This window comes from Cucumis sativus, chromosome 5, assembly GCF_000004075.3.
Source record: "Cucumis sativus cultivar 9930 chromosome 5, Cucumber_9930_V3, whole genome shotgun sequence".
Classification (NCBI taxonomy): Eukaryota; Viridiplantae; Streptophyta; class Magnoliopsida; order Cucurbitales; family Cucurbitaceae; genus Cucumis; species Cucumis sativus.
This window is the reverse complement of record NC_026659.2, coordinates 23,677,839-23,698,627: the sequence shown is the minus strand read 5'-3', so window position 1 is coordinate 23,698,627 and position 20,789 is coordinate 23,677,839. Positions and strand designations below refer to the sequence as shown.

At 33.6% G+C, this 20,789-nt stretch overlaps 4 protein-coding genes across 7 annotated transcripts; all 4 read right to left on the bottom strand.

The window, feature by feature from the left end:
• Positions 1-1,207: 1,207 nt before the first annotated feature.
• On the bottom strand, positions 1,208-2,219 carry LOC101215631 (probable calcium-binding protein CML31). The gene has a single exon (XM_004150431.3). The coding sequence runs from the start codon at positions 1,915-1,917 to the stop codon at positions 1,480-1,482; it is 438 nt and encodes a 145-aa protein (XP_004150479.1). The 5' UTR covers positions 1,918-2,219; the 3' UTR covers positions 1,208-1,479.
• Positions 2,220-2,605: 386 nt separating this feature from the next.
• On the bottom strand, positions 2,606-5,006 carry LOC101215873 (U-box domain-containing protein 11). The gene is made up of 3 exons (XM_011657164.2): positions 4,870-5,006; positions 4,282-4,659; positions 2,606-3,822 (listed from the first exon to the last, which is right to left on the bottom strand). Exons 2-3 carry the CDS (start codon positions 4,606-4,608, stop codon positions 2,761-2,763), a joined length of 1,389 nt encoding a protein of 462 aa, XP_011655466.1. The 5' UTR covers positions 4,609-4,659; positions 4,870-5,006; the 3' UTR covers positions 2,606-2,760.
• Positions 5,007-6,125: 1,119 nt separating this feature from the next.
• On the bottom strand, positions 6,126-12,241 carry LOC101216115 (uncharacterized lipoprotein syc1174_c). Of its 4 annotated transcripts, none has more exons than XM_031885056.1 (11): positions 12,075-12,241; positions 11,834-11,968; positions 11,622-11,738; positions 11,355-11,483; positions 10,913-11,089; positions 10,168-10,308; positions 8,938-9,123; positions 8,675-8,746; positions 8,009-8,171; positions 7,504-7,560; positions 6,126-6,798 (listed from the first exon to the last, which is right to left on the bottom strand). In XM_031885056.1, exons 1-9 carry the CDS (start codon positions 12,198-12,200, stop codon positions 8,010-8,012), a joined length of 1,245 nt encoding a protein of 414 aa, XP_031740916.1. In that variant the 5' UTR covers positions 12,201-12,241; the 3' UTR covers positions 6,126-6,798; positions 7,504-7,560; position 8,009. The 4 variants fall into 4 exon arrangements, with proteins under 4 accessions (XP_031740916.1, XP_011655464.1, XP_031740917.1 ...); XM_011657162.2 differs by having other exon boundaries at positions 6,126-6,718; XM_031885057.1 differs by lacking the exon at positions 12,075-12,241 and having other exon boundaries at positions 6,126-6,718; positions 11,622-11,756; positions 11,834-11,969.
• A 1,061-nt stretch (positions 12,242-13,302) lies between these two features.
• On the bottom strand, positions 13,303-15,618 carry LOC101214913 (heavy metal-associated isoprenylated plant protein 37). Its single transcript, XM_004150428.3, has 3 exons — positions 15,316-15,618; positions 15,059-15,134; positions 13,303-14,658 (listed from the first exon to the last, which is right to left on the bottom strand). The coding sequence occupies exons 1-3, from the start codon at positions 15,352-15,354 to the stop codon at positions 13,598-13,600; spliced, it is 1,176 nt and encodes a 391-aa protein (XP_004150476.1). The 5' UTR covers positions 15,355-15,618; the 3' UTR covers positions 13,303-13,597.
• Between the last annotated feature and the right edge of the window lie 5,171 nt (positions 15,619-20,789).

Here is a 20,789-nt window from a genome sequence, read left to right as displayed (position 1 = left end):
CCGACTTTGGGTTTAAGTATATTAAATATATATTGGTATATATTTAATTGGAGAAATCAAAATAATTAATGAGAGAAAGACAATTAATATATCTTGATATATATTTAATTGGTGAAAGTTTAAACCATTCACTCAAAAAAAAAAGAAGGATATTAAATATATTTTTATATATATATTAACAAGAGTGTTCAAATAACATGACAATCCCAACCACTTAGACTATGCAATCCAAATGGTAAGTTAATGTTTATTTTGTATTGGGTTAGTTTAAATTTTTTTAAAGTTTTTTCGGGTTTGATTGCCATCAAGTTTAAGTTCATTTAACAAATTTAAAATTTTGGTTACCTAATTCAATTCAAATTTTATAATATTGTTAAAATATAAATCATAACCTACCATGTATACTATTTTTAAAGATTAGTTATTTAAGTTACCAACTTAATGAATCTACTACTTATTCTAAGATAACACCCCTCTATATTAGTATATATTTAATTTGAAAAAAGAAATTAGGATGTTGAATTTATATATATTTGTATGGGCAATAGTTGAGTGCATACATGATACATGCAGATGCAATGCATCCATCGTCCTCATGTCTTCGCCACACGAATTTTAGTTCTTTAAAGTAATTTTTAACTTCGTTTTGTGTGTTTCAATACCGTCCCACAAGGAATATGCCAGCGTTACAAAAACAAATTATTTTTTTCTCTTCTTCTTCTTCTTCTTCTTCGTTACACCACGAGCCATTTCCCTCCTCGCCGCCCCGATCCCAACTCAATCTACCGTCCAATTTACCAGATCTTCCCTTGTTGTCGCCGCTCACCGGAGTTAGATACCCATTATAGTTCTCGGTGTTTTTGGGAAGTCTTAGTGGAGATTAAGTCGCTGTGAAGCAAGATTTTGGTGTTTTCCAGCAACTTTTTGGTATGTATTTGAGAGATCTAAGTTGTGGTTTTGAGTTGAGACAGAAAGGGTTAAGTAGGTCTTTATAATACTCATCCTTTTCAGATTTCATTTTCCATGCGAAGGTAAAGGACAAGTCGGCCAAGTAACAAAGAGGACCCGTGAATGATTGTTGCTTCCGTTTTGTTTCTCATGGAGTTTTATAATGTTTATGAACTCTTTATTACATAGTATATCCAAATTTAACCACTCTATTTTCTTTTTATGTATTTATTAGGGGCCGGGACCCCGACTTAAATTGTTTATTTTCGTATCAATTTGATTCCCCTAAATTCATTCAAGAAAGTAAAGATATAGAAATACAAAAATTGTAGGTGAGTAAACTTTTGTAAAGTTGATTATACACATCTAATTCAAATCCTCACACACAATAAATGTTGTAGTTCCTATCCTAACTCATACATTCCATTAGCAAACAATCGTAAAATTACTATTTCTAAAAGGAATGAAATTATCGTAAAAATTAAAATGCCCTTTTTTCTCCCAAACACATAGAAATAAGGTTTGAGAAATTCAAAGCAACATCATACCCCTAAATTCATCAAAACACAAAACTCCATCCCCATCCAAATCAAATTTAGCAATCATTCTCTTACAATCCCCAACACTCCTCGATTCCCCAAGACGGCTAAGCATCCGCCGCAAGCTCACCGGAGTAATCACCCCCAATCCTTCCATTTCATACATCTGAAAAGCCTCCCTCACCTCTCGATCATCATCATCACCACCAACAACAACCCCCTCCACCAACCTCCCAAACTCCTCCATCCCCAGAAGCCCGTCGCCGTCGGAATCGAAGGCAGCCACAGCCGAGGCGGCCTCCGCTTCGGTCAGAACCTGCCCAGTGAGAGCCGGGAGGCGGGTGAGGAGATCGTGAGGGGAAACTTTGCCGTCGGAATCTGTGTCTATGTTGTAGAAAAGCAGAGTGTGGTAAGGGGAGAGTTTGTCCATGGTAATTATGGGAGATTAAGATGGGAATTGAATGATGGTTTTGAATGATGAAATGGGTATTGATCGAAGATGGAGATGCTTCAATATGGAGAAGGAATTTGCCGCGTTAGGGACTGGATTGGCGTGTGTGAAGGAAGATGTTCTATGGGTTGGCGGCGGTAGGCGGTGGATCATAAAGTTGTTAAGGTTATTACTTATGGTTTTGACTATGCATTTTACTTTGGGAGACCTTTCTTATGAACGACCCTTTCTCTCTTTCTTTAGCAACTTCTTAAACCATTAAATGTCATGACCACGTTTCTTGTACCCCTAATTTGACGCTCATATCTCTTCGATTCTAGATATTAAAAAATAACTTTCAATTTCATTAAATTCAACGAAAGTCCTTTCTTTTTCGTTATTGAAAAGTCCACAAATTCAAAGAGGAAGGATTCACCCGTCAAATTTCTCTCAGCATTTATTCAGTTCCAAAATTACAATCAACACTCTTCTTCCATTATATATTGACTAATAGAATTTCATGGATGCTTCAGGATTATCACATTTTTTCCTTGTATTTTCCATATTAATTTCTTTTTATCATTATTATTTTTTTAAACCCAACCAATTATTCTATTTATTACCAAAAGTTTCATCAATAAGTAGATATGAACATAGCCACTACCTCATCTTTAGTAATAAGAAGTTGTTAACTGTATAAGAAGATTATATAATTGAAGTTCGAACTTTTCTTACTGAAATTTTGAGATAAAACAATAGGCAAACTAGCAAATCAGACTTGAATACGAAAAATATATATACATTTTATGATGTAGATAGTCAAAAACATGGTTTGGATCTTGTTCATGATTTTCCGAGTTGGTCCAACAATGTAGCAGCCTTTCGCCTTGCTCTCCCCGTGCCGTTCTCCCCAAGTTTCATCAAAGGTGCAATCGCGCCGAGCCTTGTCAACCATTCCAGCTTCTCCCTATCTCCCTTGCAGAATGCAAGCAGAACAGCAGCTGCATTCTCCTTGCTGCGAGGCGACCCCGTCTTCAAAACATCAGTCAAAACAAGCAGTGAATTTGCATTCCCCATTGTAGCTTTTGCATCCGGATGGCCGCAAAGAATCGACATTATATAGAGAGCATCATCAACCAAAGAACCATTTGAATCAGAGAGCATTTTCAACAATGGTTTGACAATCCCAGCTTTCAAAGCCCTGCCCTTGTTCCCTTGGTACATGCACAAATTCAATAGAGCTCCTGCAGCATCTTTCTGCCCTCTCGGGCTACCGATGTCGAGAATTTCTATTAAGTCTGGTATCACATCCGAAGCCCCGATTACTGCCTTGTTCTCATCGGCTAACGACAAACTATAAATCGTCGCAGCTGCACATTCTCTCCCTTCCATGCTCCCAACTTTGAGGACTTGGGAAATGTATGAAACTGCACCAGAAAGCATAATAAGTCTCTTGTTTTGCTCATGAAGTGAAAGGTTAAGAATGCAAGAAATTGCATTTTCTTGTGTTATAACGTCTTTTGAAGTTAAAAGGTTAACAAGCTGTGGGATTGCTCCTGCTTCTGCTATTTCAACTCTATGATCTGAGCTGCTTTTCGATAGCTGTCGGATCTCCGTCACGGCGGTCTTTTGCTCTTGAACTGACCCAAATGAGAGGTGTCGAACCAGAGTATTGATCGGCAGAGGAGTCCTTCGGCAGTCGTCTTCAAATGATCTACACTTCTTAAGTTTCTTGTTGGTTAGTCCTTCCTCCAGCTTCACATTGTGCTCTTCACACCATTCATATATTAGTTTTCTCATTATAAAATTTGGAGTGAGGATTAGTGCTTGGAGCTGCTCCTGAGTTTTTGGACATATTCTATTTCCTCTGTCTATCCAATTTTGTATGTTGGATCTTTCATATGTCTACAAATTAATTTTCATAATGAAGTCTATTACGAAATTGACTAACAAACCAAAACAAAAAACGTAAAGAGTAGAGAAATTGATAAAAAGATCTACATAGTTTACTAACAGTATCTTAACTACGTCCACAACTAATTAAGCTAGAAAATTTATATAACATACTCCTCTAAACTCTAGAACCAATGTTGCATATAATGTAAATAACATAAAAACGAATATAACTTGTTCGTTCTAAGTGCTAAATAACATAAAGAATCTTGTTTTGAAACGATTTCATTATAATTTTGTCTTTTCTAACAAATATTAGTGAGATGAAAACAAGTGTGGTTAAATATTTTCATAAAAAGTATTTGTCTCGGTTAGGATAGAATTGTTGGATCACCGATCAACTAAAAATCTAACTCGGTGAATTATATCAACACTTTAGAGAAAGAGTGAATCAATGGTGATCATACATACCTGTCCCGTCGAGACGATGACAGGATCCAACATCAACTCATAGGAAATGGGGCATAAGAAGTTTTCAGGAATTTCAGTTTCAAGATGCTTCTTAACCTCATCTTGGCTCCTGCTGGCTACAACATCTTCCATATCAGAATGAACAACACTTGAACACTCATCAAAACAAGAATTCACCGAATCAAGACTAGTCAGATAATCGCGGTTTCGAGGACGATGCTGAGACTCATCTCCATCATCAACGCTTGACATGCTCCTGACATCATTATTGATCATCCATTTTATGGAACTTCTTGCTTGAAGCTTCTTTTCTGCAGGGTTAGACATAGATTCATACTTGTGTGATGCTCTCCTCAATTGAGCTCTAACCAAATCAACCTAAAAAAAAAACAAAACAAGAACATTCTCAAACATTGTTTAAGGAAAAGGCGAAATAATAATGTAACACTATTGTAATTGCCCGCCCTTGTATAACATAGATCATTTCTCTTTCGCAAATAAATGTAACAAATAAACATCATCGAAAACTTCTTGAATTAGATCGTGAGATTTTGGGTTCAAATTTGATAATAAACATGTTATGTTTACCTGTTCTTGTACTTCGTCTGAGACACAAAATTTATCATATGGCAGATTTGAAAGTGCAGTTTCCAATATTGTTGTCACATGCTTGAATTGTAGAACCAATTTTTTGGTAGCTTCCTCCTTAATTTAAATAAAAGGATGTTAAGAATATATGTGGAATCAAAAGAAACAATAATGATCTACTTTAGTTGTGTGTGTGTACTCTTTGGTTGTCATATTTCACAACATATTCCCAATTGATTAAGTTAGCATATTGATGCAGTTAATGGTGACGGCTTATCAATCACAAAATTAAAAGGTCTAAGATGTAATTGAAGCTTTTTATATAATTTTGAATATGAAGTGATGGCTTAATTTATCAACCAAAAATCGTGAAAATATATATTCACATATGATAAAATATATTTTTGGTTTGAAATTGTGAACTTAGATTCTAAGGATTCAATCTTGAAGATTTGAATTTAGTTACTTATATTTGGTCTAGTTTGAATTTAATTAGAGGCAACTTTGTTTCTTGTTGGTTATCAAATTAGGAATCAATTAAGTTTAACAAAGTGATGGTATGTTGTTAACATGAATTAATTGAACTTTTCACATAAAAAGGTACGACAAATATTTGAAAATATTTATAAATATAATAAAATGTCACAATCTATATGTGATAAATTATGATAGTTTAGTACAAATAAACTTAGATAATAGTTTTCTATCGTAATTCATTGTAGATCGACTGATATTTGATTATATTTTGTCAAAATTTGGTAAGTTTTGTTATATTTGAAAATAGCCGATAGATAGATAGATAAATAATATATATATATATATATATATAATATAATATATATATATATATATATATATTAATTATATATATATATATATATATATATATATATTACATTTCTCTCCCATCTCTCAATTGGATAGAGATGACCACTTTGTACAAAAAAAAAAAAAAATTAAATAAAAGGACTTCCACCAAATGGACCATTGACCAGATGTTATTGATAGTTAAATTTCCATTTTGCATTTAGCAAAAAAGAATGTGCATAAAATTATCAATCATTGCCAAAATAAAGACATTTGGAAGTTATTTTAAAATGGTTGAATCTCTTATCATCTTCGTAACCATTCTCCAATATGTTGAATAATTTACCATTCTCCAATCACTAAAAGACTCCTCAAACATGACCTAAACTAAAATAAAATATTTTCAAATATAACACACATATATAATTAAAAAGAGAGGCAGCCAGACAGAAACAAATTTCCACCAATTACTTCATAGCTTAAAAGAATTAAAGATCAATTCTCTTGTTATAAACAAAAAAAGAATTAAAGATCAAGATTCACCGATCTTAAAAAATAGAAACATAAATAATAAATAAAGAGAAGATGAAGAAGGCAGCACGTAGAATGGAATTGAAAATTTGACAAATCTGCACTGAATCAAAAACTCAAAAGTGCAGACTTATTACATCAATGGAAGTTACACTTCTAGGTCTGTTGATTTTCCAATCCAAACACAAACAATTGTAAGCTATAACAGAAAGACAAGATGAACTCACCGTCGAAGTCACACAACCCTCCTCGTCGTTTGGAGAGAAAGTCAAAGCCGTGTACAGAAGCCGCTTCGCCGCCTGAATTGCTCCAACCACTTCCGAAAGGCAATCCAACCAAGAAGATAAAGAAGAAGAAGAAGACCCATCATCATTCGATTTCTCAAAATTGTCCCAGCTGCCACTACAGAAGTTTGTGATCTCCTCCGCCAGATGGACCAGGAGGGCGATCCGACGAATGAGATCGGTGCAATCTTTCTTCATAGTGTCTCCAGCGCCAGCGATCGACCTCCCTGACATCAGAACAAAGTCACGTACAAGGTCAAGAAGTTGCAGCGCTAAGGCCCGCCTCCGGCCATCTCCCATAACTTCGCTGCTCATTGCCACACCTAGGTGTTTAGTCTATTCTCTCTTGATAAAAAGCAATCAGAATATCGAGAAGAAGTTTTGTGTTGTTTGTTCTAAAATTGTTTGTTCCTTTCGAAACTTTTCATGTTTCCATCAATAAATATATTTTTATGAATTGAGAAGACAGGAAGGTAACGATTTAGATTGTTACAACAATGGCCAATCCAATTTTGATTGACTTTGACACTGTCTTAATATCATATATTATTCGAAGAAATTTGGTTGCTGATGAAATATGATAGCTAAACAAAGTTTGAGGGATATCATTCTGAAGAATATTTTTATCCTATTAAATATTTTGGTAAACACAGCTGTGTATATCCATAGAACTGCCAAAACACGAGGCTTAAGAACAATAGCTTATTCTATAGTTTGGTTAGATCTTCTTAATCGTCCCTGTTGGTGAGGAATTACGTTGATTTCGATGAGAAACTGACCTAAAGTAAAAAACTTCTTCAACTATATTGCTTTTATTATTGCTCTGACTAATTTCTTAATAAGATTAAACTTTCTATAAAATTTGAATTCATTTAGAAGTGGTAGGAGACTATGGAGAAAATCAAAATTAAAATACAACAGACCAAATAAATCAAAATCAAAAGTATGGAAAGAAGAATTGACTCAAGAATTAAAATACAAAAAAAGAATAATTTAACCAAATAAAATCTACCTGGTGAATAGAAGTTGAATACGTATAACCAACTTTTGTAGCTGAATTCAACAGACCCTGCAGAAAGCAACATTCATATTTTAGCCGATCAAGTTCAAAATCTAAGCTTAAAAAAACACTGTTCAAATTTAGCTGTTTATCACATATACCGAATCAAGATATCAAACAATTGTACTGAATGCATCAAAGAAAACACATTTGACATCACCTAACAAGTCCATGAGTGATGATGATATTTCTTGGGAGTGATTTTGAAATGGTAAAAATCATTGTTGTAATGTTTATAACAACTCTAAAAACACGCTTTTAATAATTCATAATCAATTCAATATTTGATTCTACACTTTGTAAAAGCATTTTCATACTATTAAACCTGATTTTGAATAATTTAAAAGCATTCATGACATAATCTTAAAAATGATTTTACTTTTAACCATTTAAAAATCACTCTAAACATGTCAGAAATAACATTCATAATCATACACAAATATCACTTATTAGATACCTCAGTGGAATCCTTCAGAGGCACTTGAAACTGCGCCATTAGAAGATGTACTGGAAATGCAATTAATGTTTTTTATTCTATTTCTTCGAAGGGAATAAGGATCTATTCCAGCCTTGTGAGCTGCAACAACACCAATGGCTTCCCAATAATTTGCAACTTTTACCTGCACAATATGCTTAGTTACTCTCTGTGACAAATATCTTTCTGCAACGGTCTCTATAATATATTTTGGTTTATAAATACCATCAGGGGTTCGGATGACTTAACATATTGTTTATAAAAATCACGAATGTTTTCAGTTTATATAAAAAATAATGGACCTAACCTCTAGGATTTTCTCTACTCTTTTTTTTCCATACCCCCACCAGAGTTTTTAGGTCTTTTTCTTCAGTCCATGAGCTAAGACCAATTCTATGGGAGACTTAAATTAATCACAAACACTACAGCGACCAAATACCATAGGATCAAAATAGCTTATTTTTGGTTTTAAAAGGTTCCACAACCCTTCTTCCTTCTTCAATTTCAACTTCAACTTCGGCCAGTATGTAGGAGGACGTAAGTTCACTAGAACTCAATATTGACTTCCAGATTGTTTCAATTACAGTTTCATCTGCAACAACCAGAAAAGTAGAAGATAAAGCGTTGTAGAAGTTTTCCAATGCATACCGCCTCAATCCCAAGTGACTCTGGAGAATCGCTGAGAACTGTATCATTTTCCTCTACTGCAATGATAAGTGGCTGCAAAAACGGACAAAGTTTACATTACTTAGTTAATGTCAAAATAGTAATCCAAAGCAGTCTCTTAGAAATGAAATGTACCGACGTTATTGGTTAGAATTTAGATATTGCTTCTATAAAGCATGTATCCAGACCAGACGGTCCAGATCCATCTGCACATTTACAATGTATTAAATTCACAAATATGATACCTTGTACTGTTTGCTTCTGGCAAAAGCAAGAGTGCCATCCCCTCCACATGCATTTATAGGTACAATAACACTATCAACATCGTTTGCCAATAGGCAGTCCTTCCCCAATGAATCAGAATTCTTACTCAAGTACTGAGGCGCATTACTTAGCCCAGAAAGTACACATGGTAAGAATGTGAATCCTAACTGCACAGTATGGAGACCTTGAAAGCATGAGAATGAGAAAGAAAGAGAACGAGACAGATTTGCTACCAATAACAGAACATATGAAAAATAAGCAGTTCGGTTAATATTGTTTATAGTGGGCATATTTCAGTTCAGATTAAAACAAATGCTGTAAATACAAGTTTTCCTAAAATATGAACTTTAGCTTGTGTGTAAGCTGAGTAACTTTTCTTTTCCTTTTTCTCAAACGTATACTACAAATCATTATTTCCTCTTATTAAAGTAAGTGAGTATTGCAGAGAAATACACTACCAAGAGTGACTGAACAAATTGGTAACCCCACAACAAGTGAAACAAGACGGCTTGACACCTACCAAGAACATATCACGGCAGGAATAACACAAGGGAAAAACATCTAGTCCACAGTGTTAACTCTTTCGAGTAAAATCCGCCACACAAAGAATCTACCTTCCTAGGGATGTTAACCCTCTAGATAGAGGAGAAAGTAAAGGAAATTAAAGATGGGAATGGGCAAACAATAAACAAAAGAAAGAACTGCAACAGAACCCTAGAAGGGTCGAGAGTTCAAAGCCTAAACTCACTCCTCCCACAGAACATTTGTTGATCCTGAAGAATCAAAACAAGACCCACATTATCTAACACCTCTCTGTTAGAAAAGTAATATATAAAACCTAACTACAACGAGGAGGGATCTGTACATAGTAAAATAGAAACCACAAAAAAGTAACTTGCTTGAAATGCGATATAAATGCAGAACAACTCACAAAGAGGTTTATTGCCCGCCCACACACCTATTTTTAAAAAAATAATCACTAAGCCCTCCTAAACAAAACATTTAATATATGATGATAAAGCCAACGGAAATCACTTTCCATATGTTTGCATTTTTGCAACCCTAAACCCAAGCTAAAGAAACGGTTAGTTGCATTGTTTAGAGAACTTCAAAATTAGATTTTTTTAAAATAAGAAAAGGAACTACTTTCGCTATTAATTAAAGTTCAGTACACACAATAACCGAGAGAATAAGTCCAGGGTATTACTAACCTCCTCTGCTGCAGATTTTGGAGATAGAGATGTACACAAGGGTGTAGGTGACAAAGCAGGAGCATGAGCACATGGAATCTGAAACTCCTTCACCACAAGATGGCTAATAATAGCCTCAACCCCTGCCAAAGTATCAACTCCCTTCAAACGACAGATTGAAAAATATTAGATATCATATAACTAGATACACAATAAAGTAGGTACACATCTTAGAACTGTTACTTGGATTGTTTACTTAAACATTGCATAGGTACACATCTTAGAACTGTTACTTGGATTGTTTACTTAAACATTGCATTACTGAAGAAAAAACACACACACATGAAGACAATTTGTAAACAGTGGTTCCTTTTCTTATTATTATAACTGAGTTCTTCAAATCTCTACCAATAGAACTGTAATAAAATAAAATAAAACCTCTGATTTAATCAAATCAAACTGACGATAGTCAGGAGACTCAAAAAATATTTTCCATCATAAATAGTTTTATCAAGTCAAAGGACAAAATTCAACTAGAGGGCTTTCCTTTGAAATAATATCAATGCTAACTACAACTTCAAGGCATACTAATGGTACCTAACTTTCTATACAACTGTAAGCAGGATCAACGCTTATGTCCTATTTCATAATGAGAGACCAAAAAGTAACCTCAGCAGCTCACAAAAGTTCACCAAAAGAAGCAGTGAAAAAGGTACGGTCCAAATGAAGTACAATGGGTATTAGAGTAACTAAGAAACTTCCATACCATCCCTTGTCGATAACTATCTTCCTCTTCAACATCATCATCTGGGAAACGTCCAACAACTGCAACTGCATTCACCTTTGACCGGTTCATTAATGTCTGCACGGCTCTAAGCAGTGAGGCAGGATGTCTTATCCTCCCAGTTGATTGCCCAGTCGTTCGATCAATCCACTTCTCTACCTATCAATTATCAGGCAAGCCATCTAAACTTTTATAATCTTACGATAAAAATAAATAAATAAATAAAATTTGTAGTTCTTCCTATTGAGTTGAGGCACACAGAACTGATCTTGAAAGCATAACTTCGTAATGTTCCTCGTAGTCAAAATACTCAAAATTAGCCAGCTTATGAGATTCATACTACAGATATTATTTATCTATGTACTCACTAGGCATGAATAAGCCAAGTTAAATTAGATATCTCATGTGAGTAAGAAAATAATACCACTAGAGGTGTATCTGTGACAACATATTCCATCACAGGCAATCCAAGAGAAGCTCTAGCAGCATCAGCCACTTGCAAGTGACGAATTTGAAGCTCTTTCTCCATTCCAGCATCGAGAACCAATCCTACCTGATTCATTCAACTATAAAAATACATTATCATGTTGCAGGGAAGTCACTAATCCAAACCAGACACCACTAGGCTTAGCAAAATACAACATATGACAGCTAGTTCAAAGAAAAGATAACCACATTAATTAACATATACCCGATTCTGGTGAACAGGTTGTAGAGCCCATGAGCCTTCTGCAAATCGATCTAGTGCATAGCCTTCAACATAAAGCACATTTTGCATCGGCCAGTAAAGCATTGCTGCATTAAGCACCTAAAGAAATTTCCACAACTTCTGACAATAAGGAAAAGAAAAAAAAATTCAAAACTTAATATGGTAAAAATATAAAGGCAAGGTGAAATAATTACGTTAGGGTGAGTTATAAGGCAATCAACGACCGAGGCGAGAGCACGAGCAACCGGCAAAGCGTCACCTGCGTATCCACCAATGGCGGCGCCTACGCCCGTCGGGACTATCATCACACTCGTATACTGCCTTTTACACTGCGTATTCATTTAGAGAAACAATCGAAGTGGAATTAGCGCAGTAATAGGAGTAAGTGTATCCCATGTGGAAATGAAGGAAGTGATATTAAAGAGAGGAACTCACTCCGGCGGTGTAGCGTTTGGCAGCGGAGCAGGAAACGATCGACTTCGGCGGCGATGACAGAGATATTGTCCGGAATCCATTCCGGCGGGAGAATATCGGGAGTGGATAACTGAGATGAAGGGACATTTCTGGCGGTACCAAACTACCAAATGAGAAATGAAAATGCCGCGGAATTGAAAAGGAAATATAACACAAAAATAAACAAACCTTAATTTGGGCCTATTATAACCCAATTCGAGCGGCCCAAAGAAATTTAAGGTCTAAGATTGCTCGAAAAAGGAGATACATTCCTTAGATACCAAATAAACTAAAAATATATCAAAAGGATAAAATGATAAAATGTGGGTTAGTTGCAAATTTAGCTATTAGATTCAAAATAATTAAGTATATAGCAATATTTTAAAAAATTTGTAAATATAACAAAATTTATCAAATTTTATCAAAGATTGCTCTATCACTGATAGACCACACGAAGTGTATCGACGATACAAGTCTATCAATGATAGTTTTGCTATATTTACAATTTTTTTTAAAATTTTGCTATATCCTTAATTATTATTACTGAAATGGTTATCCATTCCAATTTTTCTAAAATCTTTCCATAACTATCATTAATATAGTAATGGATAATATGTTTTTCAAATAAAAAGCTACTAATAGCATTTACTAATGATAACAACTATTGATTGTTACTACTAATAACGGTTATAAATAGAAGTTTTCTATTTAAAAAAAAAAGAGAGAAAATACTCGTGATAGGTGAAAAATAGAAAGTTAACGACTAATAACCATTAGTAAAAGCAATCATTAGTCATTGACAACTTGTGAGGTGGTTGTATACGAGTTTTTTTTGTACAATGTGCCGTATATTCTACTGTTCTTTTTCTTAAATGTCATTTATGCATATAGTCATAGGAAATTTTATTGTGTGGTAGCATTTTAGTAAGTTTTGAATCAAGTGTATGTGTTGCTTTTAAAACGAGAGTTGCGTTTAGGTATGGTTTAGGATTGAATTTGTACATGACCAGATTCAAAATTGAATCATAGTTGGATAAATACCTGACCAAACCACTAGAACTTTTATTGTATTTTCTTTTCTTTTCTTCTTTTGGGGGGGTTTCCAAGATCCCAAATTTATCCAGAATCTACAAAACCCTAATCCAAATCCTGTTCTTCTGTTCAAAGTAATGCACAGAATCAAATCTGTTCAAAATCCAACAACTCTCTCTAGTCTCATCTCATCATCCTCCACAGTATTATATGTTTTCTCCATAAGTCACCCTTACACCAAGACCATCAAAGTCTGTTTTCTGAAACAAAGAAAAACAACAAAGACAAACAAACAAACAGACAAGACAGCTTCAAATTTCACAAACATCATCTTCGAAGAACAATAAACAAAATACACTGACAAAAGAGAAAAGAGAAAGAGATCCCCTAAACACAAAAAAACAACCCCCCACCCCAAACATACACAAACAAAAAAAAATAAAAATGACAATGATCTTTGTCCCTTTTCTTTCTTACATAATTGAGCAACTGCTGCTTGTGTTCTCATCACTGAACATATCGGCTGCAGAGTTACTGTTGTACCCATGAACATTGGGATGACTTGGATGAACAGGGCTTGGATTGTAACTGAAGTAATATCCTGTGTTTGATGGAACCAATTGAGCTCTATTGTACATCATTTGAGGCTGTTGATTCATTGCTTGCCTATTTAGCATGTTGTTCATGTTCATCGATGGTTGCTGTTGTTGATACTGGTTGTAGCCACTTATGAAGTTTGGTTGTTGCTGTTGTTGGTGATGATATTGACCAGTTGCCATGGAGAATCCAGAGGTAGATGGTGGTTGATAGCCATAACCATAGCCATTGTTTTGTTGAAGGTGAAGTCCTTGAGAGGTGTTTGTTGAATTGACATCGATTGACGATGGAGTGGCAAAATTTAACAGGTTGCCGCCATTGAATCCCGCCATGCTCATCATAGAATTCAGGTCGTTGTTGTTGGCTCTTTTCGCTTCCCCAGGATTGATACTTTCCCGGCCGTTACCGAAAAGTTGAGCATTGTTCATCTTCAGAGTTGCCAAAGTTTTTCTGTCAATCTCAGATGGGGTGTTTTTTATTGACATTGGCTGATTAGGGTCTATTTTCTTCCCATTCCCAGGTTTGTTGTTAATGCTGAGGTGGTGGTGGTTGTTGTTCATCTTGCCATTTCCCGCAACAAGCCCGGGAATTCGGCTGATCCCAATGCCACCTTTCCCGGCATTGTTCGCTTCGATTGCTCGCTGCCTGAGGAGATCTCTGAACTGAAGCTGTGCAACTTCATAATCATCTCCTTCCTCAACACAATCAGCAATTTCATCATCTTCACAGTTGAATGTAGTCAATTTAAGATGCTTCGTTTCCTTGTTCGGAGTTTTATCCTCTTTGTTCTTTGGTTTCGGGCTTGGGTTTCCTTTCTGTGACCAAAGCTCAGCATGTTTTCCAGCTCTCACCAGCTTATTGATCAAAGTTGAAGAATCCACATTGCCTAAAACAGTAACCTTTTGATTCTCTGCACCTATTTCAACCTGAAAAACTCCTGTTCAAACAACAGAAATTTCATCAAAAGGCTGCTGTCAAAACAAAATGACAAAATTTCCTTCTTTTTCCTAATTTACTTACACTTTCCCAGTAACCAAACAAGCCAAAGCACACAACTTAACTTCCATCACAATAGACAATTTTCAATTTCTCAAAGCAGTAATCTATTCCCTAACCTACGAAGTTCACATTTTCTTCAAGAATTAAACAAATACCACAAAAACCATGTCTCCTTAGAAACTTTTTTTCCCATTTTTTCTCAAAATCCTAGTCCCCAGACAAGTTCCACAGCAGCATTACATTACCATTGACCCAAAAAGGAGTAAAGACAACAAGAATGAAAAGGAGATGAGCCAAAAAAAAAAAAGGTAACAAAATAGAAAGGCAAAAGAACAAACCTTCTATCCTTTGAAGAAGTTTCTTAACTTTCAGCCTACACCCATCACAGTGAATGTTCACTCTGAGATCACAAGTCTAAAGAAAACAAACCAAAAAAAAAATCTCAAAAAAACATTCACACACATGTAAAAGAAGATTCCTTCATGAGAGCAAAGAAGAAGCAAAAAGAGACAACTTTAGAAGAAGAAAACAAAACAAAACAAAACATGGTGGAAAGTGGGTTTATGAAGAGAGAAACGGAAAAAGGGAGGAAAACCTGAAACTTTAGTAGCTTAAAATCATCCTCTTTAGTCATTTCTTGAGACGAATGTGCTAAGAGGATAGAGAGAGCAAAGGAGAATGGGATGGGGAGAAGTGGGGTTTAATTTATTAATAAGAGGAGTTTGGTCCTCAAAAGGAGAGGGCACATGTGAGAGAAAGGACTGTTTGGAGAGAGATTTTGGTCTTGGTTTTGATTTTGAAAGAGGAAAGAAGTCAGCAGCAAGGGAAGAGAGGGAAAAGGGAGGATTTTTGGAAACAGGGGAGAACAGAGTGAGAGAGAGAAAGAGAGATAAAAAGGGGTTTTTTTGAATTGGGAGATGATGTGATTCAACGTTAAACTAAACACTGAGGAAACAAATAAAAACAACAGCGACTTGACAGTCTCTCTCTCTCTCTCTCTCTCTCTCTCTCTCTTGCCCTATGCCTAATTCCAAATACTTTCTCCATTTCTTTTATATCTTTCAAAATTGTTGAATTGTATATAAGTTAAACAATTTGGAACCAAACGGGTAGTGTTCCACTAAATAGTGTAGTTAATGGTAAGTCACAATGGTTGAAGTCCTAAGGATGGAGTGTCCGTTTGAAGTTGGTGCTCCAAATAATTACTAGAATTCAAAGTGTTGTATTTCTTTTCTTACTTTTCTTTCAATTTACTTCATACATTTTAAAATGTTTTAATTTTACATTTAAATTTACTTTTCTTTTAATTTATCTTTATGTTTTTAGATTTTTGGTTTCAACATTTACGCTCTTATCTTCCACTTTTAGAATAATTATAATAGATAATTAAATATGTATAACATTTTCTAAAAATTGTAGTGATTAATATTTGCAACTTAGGTGTTTTTAAAATATTACTATGTATATATATGCTAATATTTTTAATCTAATTACTATATTTATGATTATTCACATTTTTAACTAAATAGTTAAATCATTATTGATTAAACTAAAATTGAGAATTTAAATATATTATTGTGAAAATAGTTTAATTTAATCAATTATAATTAATTTAGATTAACTAATACAAGTCACTAATAAATATCAAAAGTGACCACTTTGTAAAATCATACGGTTTTGGAGATCAAATTGAAAAAAAAAAAACGTCTAACTTTAGAATGTACAACATTTCGAGGATATATGGATGTGCGACAGCAAAAAAAAATGTTATTGAAGAGAATAAATTGAATTTTGTTGATAGTGTTGGACTACATACGTCAAGAAATATTTGAATGACACGTGTTCATGTGTCTAAATATGATAATAAATAAAAAAGATTAATGATACATCAATTTATTTTGAACAAACTTTAACGGTTTTTACAAAAAAAAAAATCTAAGTGAAATTCTTACCAAATTAAGAGTGCAAATGATGATTGTTGTGGATCGTTTTATGAATATGAATCACGAGATCAAGAAGACAAAAGAAGTGTAATAAATGAGTCAATGGGCCAAGTGAGAAAAAAAGAGCCAAAATACTCCTCTTGTCCACTTCAACCTTTCAGGGTGAGGAGCAAGGTGAGTCCGACAAATAGCCCAACTTGACCTAGCTCCTTGATCGAGGGCGAGATAAGTTAGGTCATTTGACTCAATTTACAGTTCTTGACCTTGAAGGGTTAGAGTCGAGAGATGGATTGTTTTTCATCCCATAAATTTGCTTTTCATAGAGGGAGTGATCAAGTAAAGTGATCCTCATTTGATAAGTGAAAAAGATAAAAGTTTTGAATGACACTTTCACGTGTAAATTCACTACAGGAAGAATCTGTAGTAAGTGTACATTCACTAATATGCATACCCTTAAGAGGAGGCTAAGAAAAAGAGCTTAGGAGGGAGTTTTGCAATTAAAAAAAACTTAAGAAATCTTTCGTTAAGTTAAGTTGTTAATGTATCACGAAGTTTGTCGTGTTATTACAAATAAGTAGGATGTTATAAGTGATTCATGTTATATGAATGAATTTATTTTTGATTAGACCCACTGGTGTTGAAACGATAAATGACATTTATCACCAAATTTGATGGGTTATTGGAAAGAAATAAAAAATGAAAATGTTTTGATACCAATAATTATATAGAAATAATAATTGAATTTGTTATTGTTTTGGAAAATAGAAAAGAAAAGAGGAGAAAGCAGTTTGAAGGGTGATTTCAGATGTCCCCGTGAGTGGTGGGACCAAAGTGAGTTTGTTTGGTTTTGATGGAGCGATGGAGCGATGGAGGGATGGAGGGATGGGAATCACCACAAATTCGCCTCTTTCTCCCTTCTCCACATCCCTATGCCTCTTTCTCCCTTTTCCTTTCTACCCTTTTTCTCCCCAACAAATGTGTTCTTAAAAAATATTTTATTTTACTTCCTCTCTTTTTATGTTTAATTTTTACTATGAATCTTTTCCAATAAAGTTACCATTTCATTAATCACTTTTTAACAACTTCCTTTATTTCTCATGGAATAAAAATGAATTCACATATAAATTACAAACCAAAACGAACCTAGATGGAATCAATTAATAATATATTATTAAAATACACTAATACAAATAAAAACAAAAGTGCTACATGGGGAACGAGTAAAATGAATGGTAAAGTAGGAATCTTGGGTGTGTGTGTTTGTGTGTGTGCATATATAGAAGTAATTTATGAAATATGTTGGAAAATGTTTTTGTGTTTGTTTTTGTTTTTTTGTATTGCAATTGGTGTAGCTGTCCATTGAAGTTGAAGCCTTCTGTTGAGTGTTGACTTAACTTTAGAAGGCAAAAAAGTTAAAAAAAAAAAAAAAAAAATTTAAAAAGAAGCTTAGAAAGGAAGCCAAAATAGTCTCTCTCTCAAACAAACAATAGGACTTAGTTCCCCTATACTATAACCAATAACCAAACATATAAGCTCTCACAATTCAACATGAATTAGTAGAATGAAATATGATCACATTTAATCATTTGTAATCAAAATTAATGATTACAACTAATATAATCAAAATGAATTGATTGATTATGTTTATAGCGAAGTAAAGACGAAGTAGATGAAGATAATAGCGAGGGTAGTGGGGTATGTGGGAAGAAAAGAGAGAAGAAGAGCACCTAACAAACCAAACGCAAACACAGTAACTAAAACTGTAAAAAGCCAAACTCTCATAAATGCAACAGTGAGAGAGAGGTAAAGAACAATAAATTAAAAATATATATTGGAAAAAACAAAGAATAAATAGGTGAGTGAGAGAGAGAGAGAGAGTGTGTGTTGTTGTTGTTGTTGTTGTGTATGTGTTTGATAATATTTATATACTTACTTACTTACTACTACTACTTCTGGTGCTTAGTAGAGTAGGGTCATCATTACTTTCTACCTATTCTCTGAAACTCTTCTGTCCAATGTTTTTGTTTTCTTTTCTCTTTATTCCCATTTTCCCATTTCTCAACAAACCCTCTCCTTTCTATTCTCTATTCCCCTTCTCTTCCTCAACTTTATCACTTTCATTACTCTCTCTCTCTCTCTCTCTCTCTCTTCATAAATATATGTATATTTTCTCTGCAACATTTAAACTTGATATCCTCCCCATCATCCTTATTGTACCATTTACAATAATTCAGCAACAAAAATGCATGTATTACAACAATTTCACAGCAACTAATCTTCTTAATGACTATAAGTACTTTAATTTGAAATTAGTTTAATGTATTGTTATCTCACTAATTTACTTGGACTACTTTGATTAGTTTGAAAGTTTGCCATATTATTAACTAAACTATATGTTTTTGGGTATTGGAGAATAGTTGTGTGTTTGAAGGTGTGGGGTAGAGGAACATCTTAAATTCTGTTCTTACAAATAAAGGTAGACACTAGACAGTAATAAATAGAAGTGAAAGAATAGGAAATGTGAGTAAAACACATCGTACTGAGGTTAGGTTTTGTTACAATAATTGTGTTATTGTGTTCATTCATACCATTCAACCAACTAATCATCACTTATTCAAGTTCAATAATTAAACTCAACTAAATATTAAAAGCATACCAAAAGTTCAAACAATTTATGTGTCACCCAACTTGAAACTTCAAGATTTAACTTACCCTTTAAATTATCTTTTCCATTTTTTTTTAACTCATTGGATTCACTTTATGATAAAAATTTAGAATCTTGAATTATGGATCTCAACTATCCAGTCCACGTTAAAAAAAATTTAAAGTAAAAGCTGATAAATTTTAGAGGGATTTTTTAAAGTAGTAATAATAATAAGAAAAACTATTTATATTTCATGATAAAAATTCACTAAATTTGATTTTACCATATAAAATGTAAGGTAATTTTACCATCCCAAAATTTGGTGACACTTTTGATATTTGTGAAAAATAAAAGAGAAAAGGGTACAAAAGTTGGGCCTTTAGGCCCAATGTGGCTTAACATATTTGAGATGGAATTGAAAAAGGGTTGTGCCCAAATTAACTCACGGTTGGGTAAATTATATTTTTTTCACTTGGACGTTACAAATTTAATAATTTTTCTTAGGGTAAGAATGATGAAAAATGAAGTAGACTATATGTAACAACATTTGGAACATTAACAAATAAATAGTATATAATTAACACAAGTAAATCAAATTAAATTATAAGATAAAAAAACACTCATGATTGTACATGATCATATCAATTACAACAACATCAAATGACCGAAACCTAAAAAAATAGATATCTATTCAAACACTAAAATAGTATCCTCTAAACTAGAAGAAAACCAAAACTCCACCCGTAGTTAACACCTACTTAGCAACTTAACCATGTTAGATTGTATGTAAATGCATTAGATAAATGTTAAAACTAACGTATTGTTTCTCGTTCAGGAAAATAAAAAGTAAATATTATTTCTATTTTATAAAAGAAAAATATAAAACAATCACTTCATAGGTATTGAAATTTCTAAACACTCGTTAAACTTTTAAATTTCTTATTTTATCATATCTTTTTTATCAATATTTAAAAACTAAGCCAAATTTAAAAAACTTAAACAAATAGGTATTCTAAATATTTTTATTTAACCATTTTTAGATTATTTTGTATTTAAAATAGGCATTTGAATTATAAACTAAATATAAAATTTACTAAAGTACAATGACATAAATAGATGAATTGAAAGTACAAAGGCTAAGATATAAAGATCAAAACAATATTGTTATAAATAATAATGGACATGAAAAAATCTAAAAAAGATATAAAACTGAAAAATTCGCCTCATCCCAAACAGACTAAAAAGCATGTAGAAAGTAGATCTAAAAACGATACAAAAGAAACGTTAATAACACGATAAGTAGCACCCAATTAGGCCTCTTGGGGTTGGAGGCCGAGAACTAGGTCAGTTCACCCATTTGATACCAAAGAAGAGAGGGAAGAAGAACCAACCCTTTGGCCCAATATTAAGGCACCTAAAACATAGCAACTTGTGTCCATTCTTTGGAGCTTAATTATTATTTTGGTAGCCCTTTATTTGGCA